A 12,064-nucleotide genomic window follows, 5' to 3' on the forward strand; every position below is an offset into this window, starting at 1 on the left:
TGCGTTCGGAATTACCCTTCCCCTTGCTGGCGTCCGCCCTCTCGCCATTCGTTTCACCATAGACAACGCGTAAATGCCTCCTCGCTGCCGCCGATGCATCATTGCCGCCAGCTGAATCGTGCCAAGCCAGCTCACCAGCCTGGGTTAAACACCTGGTCTTTGTCAGACTCTATTTCTAGGTAGCTATGTTGGCGCGGTTGATTTATCCTGCCTTAGCGATGTGACCGGCGTCAATTGTCGGCCTCTGGCTCAAAATAGGGAGCTTTTGGGTTGTCGAGACGTCAGTACCTGCCTTATTTCCAACTAGGATGCCGAGATTCAGATCAGACCGACGCAAAGGATTCAGAGCAGCAGCACGTTACATTTGACAAGCTAACTCGAATGATATCAATGTCCGCCTTCCCCTCCACTCTCTTCCATATCGCTTTCGACCTCTGTTGAGTTGCAAATCCCACGAACCATCGGTTCCTCCGTCTCCCACTCTACGCCGCTTCCTCTCGGGCAAAGGTCATCTGGTGACTGCTCTACTTCCGTAGAGCTCGGATACCTTGGCGATTTCCATCTCCTCGGTCTGCTGCTCTCCTTCGGCACTGTATATGACGATGCTTCGGGCCAGCCCTGCCCTTTGGAAACACAGTCCAGGCAAATCGGGCCAAAGGCGCTTCCTTACGAAGATGCCGGAAAGATTGCAAGGGGACGTTGTGGTATAGGCTCCAGCATTCGTCGTCCCTGTCGTCCCTGTCGTCCCTCGCGTATAGCAGTGGGCAACGTATCAAGGCTGCGAAAGTTCGGAAGACAGGGTATCGCTATTTCGCTGTATGGAATGCAAACATACAAGTTAGCCGAGTTCATATTATTATCCGTAGGACAGGAAGAAAGGTAAGGCGGGTGTGTGGTCCTACGACTGCCTGGGCCAAGGATCAAAAAGTAATCGTCTGCCAGCAAGAGGCCATCCAGTGCGACCTGGGAGACTGGACCTCGTCTCGTCCGTCCCGATCTAAAACAACCTGCCTTCAAAGCCGCTATTGGCGATGATCTGGCACGCAAGTAAGGCCGTGTGGTGACGAACGCCAGTCTTGGGACCGGTTTGGTTTCAATTTCCGCGGTCGGTTACGACGTCTACCTTCGAAGGTGGAGGGTGGAGGTTGCGAAAGAGTTGTAAATTGCAAAATAAACAGATCGGAGGGAGGCATAAGCCTTATATATCACATGTTATGATCTTGCCGAGCACGCGGCCTTTCCTCGCATAGGCCGCTCCTGGCCTTGCGATATACACTTTGCTCCTCCTTTTCTCCTTCTCAATTTCTCTCCTTCCATCACAACAACGCTATAGCCCCATCAGACTGAGACAGCTTAGCCAGGGCTTCCTTCCCGACACCAATAGGCCTAGGCTCTAAAGGTGTCCAAGGTTAGAATTCTAGCCGCGCTATAATCACGACCAGTGTCACTAGGTAGTCAACTCGCCTTAAAACAGCAGGGACAACCTGATGCCTACAAAAGATAGTCAGAAAGTTATCTATTTTTCGGACCTACGGCCAAAACTTACTCGGGTCGCCCGTCGTGACTGGTAGGACAAGTCCAATCTAACTTTGGCTGGAAAGGTGGCTGGAAAGATAATGACAGAAGCAAGTCTTTCGTTGCCAAGTCTGCGTTCAGGCCAGACCTCCGGGATAGAGCCCGCGAGTCGCGACCTGCCGAATATAGCAAGGTGACTTGCGTTCCCCACGCCGGCATGCCAAGCCGGGATATTATGGGGCCCGGGGCCGGACAAGAGTGCCTGTGTTGTAAGTCCAGAAGACATCAGCTGTTACAGACTGTCACCGGATCCATCTAGCCAACCTCCTTCACATCACAAGATCTGCTTCACACCCATTCACAACATGGCCACACTTTTTCCCCGTGAAGACGAGCCTCTTATGGCTTCATCTCTTGGCAACAGAAACAACCTAGCTTGATCACATGTGCTCTGTACAGAGACGCTAGGTAACTCAATGGAGAATCCTGGCGTGCCCATGACTACCTCTGTGCTCCGTAGTGTACGAAAAGTGATTCTAAACGCCCGTCCCTTTCTAAGACCCAAGCGCGAAGCGAGGCACGTTCCTTAGGTACGCTGCGTACGCATTATACTCCCCTGAAACATTATTGTATTTCGTCTAGCTAAAAAACAGTGGGGAGCGCAAAAAGAAATAAGAGAAGAAGAAAAGGAAACTTTGCGTAGGTGAATAACCCAACTGGTATCTTATTTACGAGCTGACTGGTCATGTACTTTTATGACTCTAATATTGCTTGTATTATGTTACCGTGTTACGGTGTTATTGCTATAGCCTATTTCCTATCATGGGCCGTTGATGGATCGTGTGGGATGGTGATCACCCTTTACCCACGCACCGTTGTCCCCCCGGAGACTCTTCTCCATGAGGATGAAATGGCTACTTCGTACATACAACCGCGTGGAATGCCGTATTATACGCTTGCACGATGCTGATAGAGGACTTAATTCAGAGAAATGCAGCTCCCCGAGCGACGGCCAAGTCAATACCAGCGTGCAGAGTTCAAGCAGACGTAGCAATTGTACGTTGGTCTTTCGCCAGTTGACTTATTAATAAGCGCCCAGAGGTACCGAAGAACCCCAAGCCATTGAATGAAAGGCCGCCGGCATTGGTGTGGCGTGTTCCACTAGTTGCGCAATGTACCGATGTACACGTGTACCTGATAAAAGTACATGTACTTTGTAGGTACGGTACTGTAGGTACCTATCTTGATCAGTGGAGCAGCCTACTCCCTACCTGGGTTACACCACTATCTTGTTTGGGTCGTACCTCGCTCCAGTAACCTCCCACTATCATCGCCCAACGTCACCAGCTCGACTTTGCGTCTCCTCCAGGACAACAAACACGAACCCCCCGCCCCAGGCGTATCTTGTGCTTCGTTTGTGGACCATATTTGCGAACCGACCCCTGAGGCTATATTCCACGACATCACAACCCCTCCCTTGCCCCCCATCGAAGCTCCGACACTGCGCGGCAGTGGCCGCCCGGGCGGTCAGCTCTCGTCCACAACCGTCGCTCGCCGCCTCGTGTTCACTACACCTCCGCTCTTCCTCCCGATCTCTTCGCTCATCCTACCATGTCAGCAGCCTCAAAACGTATCAGCCTGCATCGTCGGCTCGATAGCAGCAGGAGCACCACCCGGTCGAGGGCCTCTTCCCGAACCCAGCAGCTGACCGTCAGCTTCGAAGAGGCCTACTCCTTCGCCCTCCGAATAGCCTACCTCCATCATCTATTACAGCCACCGACGAGGCGGAAACAATGGGTCCCGGCGCCGAAACCCCTCGAGCGGCAGAACTCCAGCGCTCTGATCGGCCAATTCGCCTCGGGCACCGTCAAGCTGCCCCATGGTTTCCGGCCCGACCTGGAAAACAAGATGAAGGAGGTTCTCCAGGGCACATCACCGCTACCAGGCTATAACGATCCGGCCGTCAAGAGAAGCTTCGCGCTTGCATTCAACTCCTTCACCGAAAAGTCTTTCCAGAGGTCGGTGGATAAGGACAGGAAGATCGAGCCCTACATCCTCATGTTTTACTCCTCCGCTCGCAAAGCCGCCGTGTCCACCGCGACCCAAACCGGTGCCGCACACGACGACTCGTCGAAGCTACTGGCCGATCGCCACATCGCCCTGTTCGTCCGCTTGGTCTCCCACATGCTCCGCGAGAACGGTTCGGATCGGGACAGGCCTGAGCTCATGAGCCGCCTCGGCACTTTGGAGAATAAGCTTCTCACCAACGACCAGAACCTGGCCGCCGTCACCGGTCAGGGCAGAGGCGTGATGGTCGAGGTCACTGTCCCCATCAGCTACGATGTCAAGGATATGCCCATGGTCTTGCTCGTGGCGCGCATCTTCGACCGCCAACCCGCCGATGTCCAGGCGGATATTGATTCCCACAGGTCTCTCTGGACAGAGAAGGCTGCCCTGCAGGATCTCAAGGCATACCAGCACAGGTTGAATTCCGGTGCCGCCGGCGCTTTGCGCCGACAGGACTTCGACCTGGACGAGGCGTTCGAGTCGTGGAAGAGGTCCGAGGCACCTCATCTCTCGCAGATCCTCCTCGACATCCTCACCGCCAAGCCTGAACTAGCTAAATCTTCCTCGTCCTCCTCGTCATCCACGGGCCTTGACGGCAAACCTTTACCTGGGCGACCGCAGTCCTTTTATGGGGACGACCGAGCATACGCTGACCTGAGAAGAGCCTCTACCAATAGCGATTATGCAAGTCCTCCGCCCGACCACTCCATTAGCCTAAGCACCCTATCGCTGGACGATACCCCGAGCACGATCCGGACCGTTGACGATCCTACATACACTTTCATCCCCCCCGATCCCCGGGCTTTCTATAAAGCTATTCTCTCTTATTGCATGGAGCATGATCACCATAATTCGGATCCCGAGCTACCGTTCGCCCCGTTATCCAGGCAGACCATGGAATTTTTGGTCGAGCTTTGTGTATACTGGCGTGTGCCCCAGTTTTCCAGGCTGGTCGCGGTCGTGGAAGTAGCATCCAGGCGTTTCCTTGACCATAGAATAGGTCTGGATCAGCTGGCCACCTGCTTGGACTTTGCCGAGAGCCCTGGAACGGAATTCAAGAAGGCACCTCACCTTGACCAGTGTGCCGCTGGACTCGGCGAGATTGACCGGTCTCTTTGGACAATCCACGACTACGCCGCCTATCAACACACATTACAGCTCCTTCACGACGCACTCTTGCGGGATCTGTACGATCAGCTCCAGGGGTGCTACGGTCAAACCCCGCCTAATATCGGAACCGTCATGCATCTCCTCGAAAACCACATTCAAAATGACCCCGGTTTCTCGCCAGAGGATGGACAGATGGAGGACTTTGTCACCCAGGTCAGCGAAGGGCTCCGGAGATCTGTGCAGGAGCTCTACACGGGCATCGTCGAGACTAAACTGCCAGAGGACGCCGAGGCGTGGGAGTTTTCCCATGTTGTGGAGATGGGTAAACTGGTAGTCAGCCGCATATCCAGGATCCAAAAGCGTTACAGGAACGCGCCGGAAATCATGGGGGTGAGGCCACTGGCCATACTCGTGGAGACCATACTTCCGTTATTCGAAAGAGACGCAGAACACATCATCGCAAAGTCCATCGAGACCGCCCAGGTTAAGGGGGAGGAGATTGACATTCAGGACGGCTTCGACCTGTACCGCGAGCTTGTGACGCTGCGTGGCCACCACCGCCAATACCTACCAAGCCAGCCGTTTGCATTCGACGTCGAGGCCTTGTTGGAAGGTTTCGTGTGGAGATGGATCAAGACCACGGAGGCTAGGATGGAGGAGTTTGTCGAAAATGCCATCAGGCAGGACAGCTTCCAAGTCCGAGCTTCGAAACCGGACACGCCGCCCCTGGATGCCGAACGGCACAGCGTCTCCGTTGTCGACCTGTTCATGCTGTTCAGGCAAACAGCTGCCCAGATCGAGGACCTGCACTGGGAGAACGAGTATCACCACGCCCGCTTCATGACGCGGCTCGCTCATTCGTTTGCCGTGGGCATCGAGAAGTACTGCGAGGAAGTCAACAGGATTTTCTCCGCAGATATGGACCGGCCCTCGCCCGAGGAGCTCGCCACCGCGTCTCGGTCAGCGCAGGAAAAGTTCCTCCAGTACGCCAAAGATGCCTGGAACTCCAAGGAGAAGCCCACCCCTTACAACTTCAACCCGCAGGTACGTAACTGAACATGGCCCGTGAAGTCGTAACCATCATTCTAAAGCAGCGACTTAGGTTTTCGTCATGCTGAACAACATCGAGTACGCCAAGCAAGAGCTCGATAAGCTTGAAAAGTCCATCAACGTGGACATGTGTGCCGAGATCATCCGCCAAGTGGAAGGTCCCAAGGCGCAGCCCAAGAAGCCCAACAAGTATAACTTTACGATCAAAATCGTAGAGGCCGAGGACCTCAAGGCTTGTGACGCGAACGGCTTCAGCGATCCTTACGTTGTCCTGGTGGATGAGCGCCAGAAGCGTCTTCACAAAACCAGAGTCATCCGTAAAAGCTTGAACCCGCGTTGGGATGAGACCATAGACATTACTGTAACGTCGTCCATCACCGTGCTCTCCACCATTTGGGACGACGATATGTTCGGGGATCACGACTATGTTGGGCGGACGTCGTTTAAGTTAGACCCGCTCCACTTTAGCGACTACATCCCCCGAGAAATCTGGCTCGACCTTGACTCCCAGGGCAGGCTCCTGGTGAAGATCAGCATGGAAGGCGAGCGTGACGACATTGAGTTCCAATTTGGCAAGGCGTTCAGAGATTTGAAACGCACCGAACAGGCCATGGTCCGAAAGATTACTGACAAGGTGAGAGACCGACCTCGGTTCTTCCCATGACGGTCCGTGTTAAAAAGAAAAGACAACTCATGCTGACAATCCATCGTAGCTTCGGGACCAGATCAACGCGACTATTTCGCTCGAGACGCTCCGGAACCTTCTCAGGAGCGGTGGCATCGGCGCGTCTGTGACGAGTCTCTGGAAGAAGAGGGCGTCGACGATGCCGGTAGTGTTGACGCGGCAGGACATTGAGGACTCGCTGGGGCCTCTCTGCGACTACTTCTTCGACAACTTTTCCGTCATGAGCCAGACATTGACGCAAGATACGATGCGGTCCGTCATGCTGCGGCTCTGGAAGGAGGTCCTCCTGGCCGTCGAGGGCCTTCTGGTGCCGCCGCTGTCGGATAAGCCGTCGGAGCAGCGGCAACTCAGCCGGAATGAGATGGACACTGTGTACGTCTGGCTGGACACGCTCTTCAAGTTCTTCAACGCCAAAGACGAGACGGGGGCGGAGCTGGGGGTCGTACAGAACGACCTCAAGTCGCCCAAGTGGCACGAGCTGGCGACGCTCAACTTTTTCTACTTTGAGGACACCAACAACCTGATCCGCGAGTCGGAGCGCATTGCGGCAGCCGCGGCACAGCGGTCGCAGCAGGTCCTGATGCAGCATAGCCGGCTCTCGGCGCCGGCGTCCCTGGGCGCGCCGCCCTCGATGGCGGCGGCGACAGCGGCGTTTGGGAGCATGGGCACGATCCGGCGGGGGAAGAGCATCATGATGAGCCGCAACCTGGGGACGATGCGGCGGGCCAAGGAGGAGAAGCGCAGGGAGGCGCAGGCGGATCCCAACGACGACATGATCCTGCGCATCCTCCGCATGCGGCCCGAGGCGACCTGGTACCTCAAGGACCGCAGCCGGCAGAAGGAGCGGCAGTCGGCGGCCACGGCTGCGGCCATGATTGTGAGGAACAGCGTCCAGCAGGGGTGGGCCACGGGGGGTGGCGCGGGCGCGCGTGCTTCTCTCAGGCACTGAAGGGGCAAGGAGTTTGGACTGCGTCCAGAGCCGTGTTTTTTTGTTTTTTTTTTCTCCTCTTTCTTTCCCCCCCCCCCCCCCCCCCCCCCCCCTCTTTTACAGCATGAATCGGCTGGCGGAGCACGATTAGGAGCGCTTTCTGTTAAATTGACTTGCACCGCGGTTTGGGGGAACACATGAGCGTATGGGAAACATGGTAATCAGGATAATTGCTTCTCCTTTGAAGATTTTCTTTCTCTTTTCCATCATTAGATACCCGGGGCTGGGCCGAGAGGAGCATCCAGCCCAACTCGCTACCTAGCCGATGCGCCGCGAGCGCCAGATTCGTGGAATGGCGGGTTTGGAAGGGACACGTGAAGTATGGTATGGGCAAGCGGCGAAGGAGTAGGGCATTAATCAATGGTCTCCCTGGCATGTTGGTTCTGATTCTGGGCTCCGTCGATTTCTGATCTGGCGATGTGGATATGAGGATTGTTTATCTAGCTAACACACATTTCGTTCAGCCTCTCCATGCGTCGTGCATGATGATCGTCCTTTTTCTCTCTCACGGGCGGCAGGATATAAGGTTGATAAGGACTTCTCGACATCTCGTCGGAGGGATGTGAACGGTTGGGTTTCGGCCCGGGGACAGAATGAGATTTCTATGAGAGGCCGCCCTTTGGCTTCATATAACTGTAACAACCCTGACACACTAACAAACGCAACCCAAGACCCATGAGGCTCTGTGTAGGTCGTTTGCCGTAATTACAACGTAAGCAACCACGTGTCTCTCCCCACCCCCTTCTCTTCTGTTCCTCCATCCATCCCGGGAGTTGACTGACCGGTTCAGCGGTTCAAGGGTCCTCTCCAACGTCTGGTCCCCTAGTTCCCAAGTCCCCTAGGGTTCAGGCATGCGTTCAGGTCACAGGGGGTAAGAAGTACCGGTATTGTGCCGCTCCCGTCTGGTGCTTGCTGTCCATCCAGCCGTATTAGGATGGATTGGCGACGCCGAGCCTCGCTTGGGAAGTACAACGTACATACAACGTACGAATACGCGACTCCTTACAACCTTACCATAACAACTAGGTAGAAGCCTCAACAGCGACGGGTGATGGGTTGTTAGTGGCCTTGTTTCTAACAGTTTACAACGTAGTCACTGGATAGTGACATCAGTAGCGGCGACTCTGGTGAGAAGAATAGGTCCCGGAAATAGGTCGTGATGTGATATAAGCAAGCACAGGCTGGTTTTATAACCCTACGCCTCATTAATTTCACGAGACTAACCGCGTGGTTCTCCTTCATCTTAACATGTCTGTCGATCTGGGGCTTCGAGCTTGATATTCTAAGGGTTCAGTCGGCGATCCGTCCTAGTGCAGTCTGGTGGATAACAGATACCGAGCGAAGAGACGGCGGCAATACTGCTCAAGTAGGACGGGATGGAGTGCCCGGTTGGTTAATGGTTAATGCAGCCAGCGGTCGGGAGGAATGGGTCTGACCCGGTCCTGACCGCCAGAAGGCAAGGTGGCTTGACGAAAGTGGGTCCTTATGGGTCCCTAGAACCCCGGGAGAAAAATATGATTAGCTGTTCAGGAAGATGAAACGCCGGATCTCCCGAAGGGACGAATGGCACCATGAACGAAACCCGGGTGTGGGGACGTGGGGAATATGTGCCATGTACCCTTAGGTACAGGGTACTAGGTACAACGTACATGCGCAGATATTCTTGGTTTGAATAGTACGTTGTAGGTTTGTACGAATACATGCGTTGTAGGATTGGTCCCGGTCTAAGGCAGCCGTGACACGACAGGCGGAGCAGATAGAAGTTAGGAGGGTAATATTGGAAGGGAGAGGAATATGATAGGAGATAAGGGAGATAGAGGGAGGAAGAGGTCCAGCCAAATTCCAAGATCATCGCCGACAAAAAAAGTCGAGCTGTGGTGAGTTAATCCCCTGCTGGCAAGGGGTTTTCACGTGACTCTCGGTTCCGATAGTATGGGGCTTGGCGAGTGTTACGAATACAACCCCGGGGGACGCTCCCCACCAACTTCTTCTTTGGTTGTTGGAGAAGGCGACAAACAAATAAACCCTCCTTGGCGAACAACACCACCAATCAATACGTTGTACTTGGAAAGTCTCTCTTTGTGTCCCACTCGGTGCTCTCGGCAGGCGAAATATGTAACGAGTATCCCGCCTCCCTTCAACGGAGGAAAAAAAAAGAGAACGACAAGAAAACCCCCTCCAACCTCTGAGGCGACCATGTCGGCATTCAAGGGATGAGAATGATAATAAAGGTAATAAGATCCCAAATGCCGTGGGGTAAATCTCACCACCACCGTTACGTTGCATGGCGGCTCTAGACCCTGGTCAAATTGTAGTGTACGTTGTACGTTGTATGTACGCCATATTCGAGTCTGCAGAAAATCTCAAAGTGTCGAATAGCCGCGGAATATCTCAAGTTGAAAGCAGCATGGGAACCGAAGGATATTCGTAAATCACCCTCCGACTCACTGGCCATGGGCAGGTGCCAGTGAATACTTGCATAGTCGGCCATGTAAGTCCTGCACTCTGAACAAATAGGAGAGCTAGTCAAGAGACGAAGGAAGTTGGAATAGCCTGGAGACAACTCGAATGTGTGCATGTGAGAGCGTTCGCCCATGTCGCTGTGGCGCCGGGGGCTTGGATTCCCCTTCGTATACAACGACATACATGCACAACGTACAATGATAGATATCTTTGCACCGAGTCGAGAATATGACTTATGACAGGTCTTATTATGGGGTTGGGACATCGCCCTTGATCGCTGGTGAGTACAATGAGCACCGGTTCTCAGTATAATGGCGTAGGATATCAGTATTCCGAATCTCCCACGTGTCTGGCTCGCTGCTGATTCCCATGTTTACATGGAGAGACTTTTTGCGTCGTTTCGTCGCCTATCTAATGAAGAATTCACGATGTCCGGTGACAAATATCAGATCTGCGTTATGATCTAGGCCCGGCCCTGTGTACGTTGCATCCCCCATCCGAGTGCAGCGCGATGCAGTAACACATAATTACAACGGTGCAACAGCGGCTACTTCCACGACCTTAAGATCTTATCGAGTGAAGGGACCGAATCAATAGGCAGGGCAGTGGCCTCTTGATAGTACGTTGTACAACGTTGTCCACGGAGACTGTGCGACAACCTTCCAAGAGAGTAAAAGGCAAGGCGAGGGGAGGTCAGTGGTTGGAATTTGTACGACCACATGAGACGCGAAATACGAAGTACTCGGTACAATCGTAGGACCCCTGAAGGTTCAGATGACCCCCCATTCCATGGAACCCCCCAAAGTCTGGAGGGGAGGGCACGAAGTAATTACTGAGTACCTAGAAGACAATCGGCATCACGGGTAATACTCGGCGAACAATCGAGACAAGTTAGGAACGCACGCCTCTCCACGATTTTTATATCTACGTATAATATAGTATTTAGGAGTTGTCTGTAAAAGGCCCCCGTCTGACACGTTCGGTCCTGTGCGTTCTACATACCTACGTTGTGCAGCTGTACGTGTACATAAAAGGGACGAGGCTGGCGAAGCAAGTGGCTAAAGTCTTAAACTTGGCGCCCTTGGACCAAGTCGATTAATATGGGTGGGTCCCACATGTCCGATCTACCCGCCAATTGCTAACCGCTCCGTAGCGGCGCCAAGCGATAGCCCAGGACCACACTAGGTACGTTGCACATAACTAGCCAATAAGCTCGCTGTTAGACTCAGGTAGGGAGGAAAACGAAGGGGGTGCAGAATTAGGGTTCTATTTCCAGCTTGGATTTCTATGCTAGGTATAGGTACAGTGGCGAGACACAACTGTCGAGCCGATGTACTTACAACACCACGCTATAGGTGTGTGTAGTTAGGTACATCGGCTCGACACTTATGCCAAGTTACTGTACTATGCATCTACTCACCGAGGGGAGAGGGGGACGGACTGGAAGAAGTGCGTCCGTGGTCTCTTGGTACATGTATAGAAGAAAAAGGAAGAGTACATATGAATATGGTATTTTCAAAGCACGTTGTACTTTGTATGAATATTTCTTGATTAATTACTCCGTCGCTCGTTACTGAAAGGACTTGACAGGAGCAAGTGACGGACCAAAGTAGCATAGAGGACCTACCCACCAAAGCGTTAGAACGGCCGTCCACCGCTTCATGCACGCGGTCGACCGATGCCATCTCCATCCTACTCAGTACGAATAACAGTGTCGTGTCTGTCCAGATACAATAACAAAGTACATACTGTACCGGTACAATGTAGTGTACTGTACCTAGTCAGCGGTCGAAGGTTCGTGCACGGACCAATATGTCTAGCCCACAGTGTGACGCTGACTCTGTTACGGTGTACTCAGCAACCCTTTTGCTTTACGAGTACAGTCCCCCGGCTGCTCCGTTTTGTGTCTGTCCAGGTCTTTCTCCTCACTCTCACCCAGACCATACTTCGTACATTTTCTGGGGCTGTACCGAAATACTCTTTCCCCCCAAAAACCCTTCCTTCCATCTTCTTGTTTGCCTTGTGGTTACCAACCTTTCTTTCAACCCTTCACGCCGCGACCTTCTTTATTATTCTTATTTGAATCGCCTGGAGTAGCTCAACCTGTCGAAACAGCCGCGATTGCCCTATCTCTGGGCCAATCTACGGCGACCTGTCTCCCTCGAAGACGTGTCCCCCCCATTCCC

General features: G+C 53.5%; 5 protein-coding genes across 5 annotated transcripts in view; 3 read left to right on the forward strand and 2 right to left on the reverse strand.

The window, feature by feature from the left end:
- Positions 1-1,250, forward strand: part of ACRALDRAFT_210480 (uncharacterized protein) — a gene marked incomplete at both ends in the record, with an annotated part of 2,155 nt that extends 905 nt beyond the window's left edge. The window contains 5 exons of the mRNA XM_071023209.1: positions 537-757; positions 919-985; positions 1,020-1,047; positions 1,075-1,155; positions 1,229-1,250. Of these exons, the coding sequence (XP_070875373.1) occupies positions 537-757; positions 919-985; positions 1,020-1,047; positions 1,075-1,155; positions 1,229-1,250 (419 nt within the window). The remainder of the gene's footprint in view (positions 1-536; positions 758-918; positions 986-1,019; positions 1,048-1,074; positions 1,156-1,228) is intronic.
- Positions 1,251-1,487: 237 nt separating this feature from the next.
- ACRALDRAFT_210479 (uncharacterized protein) lies at positions 1,488-1,955 on the forward strand (the record flags this gene model as incomplete). The annotated part of the gene is made up of 3 exons (XM_071023207.1): positions 1,488-1,503; positions 1,572-1,779; positions 1,814-1,955. 3 exons carry the CDS (start codon positions 1,488-1,490, stop codon positions 1,953-1,955), a joined length of 366 nt encoding a protein of 121 aa, XP_070875374.1.
- A 955-nt stretch (positions 1,956-2,910) lies between these two features.
- On the forward strand, positions 2,911-7,441 carry ACRALDRAFT_1050352 (uncharacterized protein). The gene is made up of 3 exons (XM_071015635.1): positions 2,911-5,736; positions 5,795-6,376; positions 6,456-7,441. The coding sequence occupies exons 1-3, from the start codon at positions 3,127-3,129 to the stop codon at positions 7,374-7,376; spliced, it is 4,113 nt and encodes a 1,370-aa protein (XP_070875375.1). The 5' UTR covers positions 2,911-3,126; the 3' UTR covers positions 7,377-7,441.
- A 125-nt stretch (positions 7,442-7,566) lies between these two features.
- On the reverse strand, positions 7,567-7,791 carry ACRALDRAFT_1063683 (uncharacterized protein; the record flags this gene model as incomplete). Its single annotated transcript, XM_071016839.1, has 1 exon — positions 7,567-7,791. A coding segment is annotated over one exon (225 nt), but the record flags the coding sequence as incomplete, so codon positions are not given.
- Positions 7,792-9,719: 1,928 nt separating this feature from the next.
- Positions 9,720-11,352, reverse strand: ACRALDRAFT_210476 (uncharacterized protein; the record flags this gene model as incomplete). Its single annotated transcript, XM_071023204.1, has 15 exons — positions 9,720-9,805; positions 9,864-9,889; positions 9,920-10,041; positions 10,095-10,155; positions 10,224-10,285; positions 10,362-10,428; positions 10,465-10,525; positions 10,598-10,684; positions 10,728-10,747; positions 10,856-10,872; positions 10,917-10,958; positions 10,994-11,002; positions 11,075-11,144; positions 11,199-11,227; positions 11,299-11,352. 15 exons carry the CDS (start codon positions 11,350-11,352, stop codon positions 9,720-9,722), a joined length of 813 nt encoding a protein of 270 aa, XP_070875377.1.
- Positions 11,353-12,064: the final 712 nt, after the last annotated feature.

The sequence above is a fragment of the Sodiomyces alcalophilus genome (assembly GCF_042370955.1).
Source record: "Sodiomyces alcalophilus JCM 7366 unplaced genomic scaffold ACRALscaffold_4, whole genome shotgun sequence".
Taxonomy (NCBI): domain Eukaryota; kingdom Fungi; phylum Ascomycota; class Sordariomycetes; order Glomerellales; family Plectosphaerellaceae; genus Sodiomyces; species Sodiomyces alcalophilus.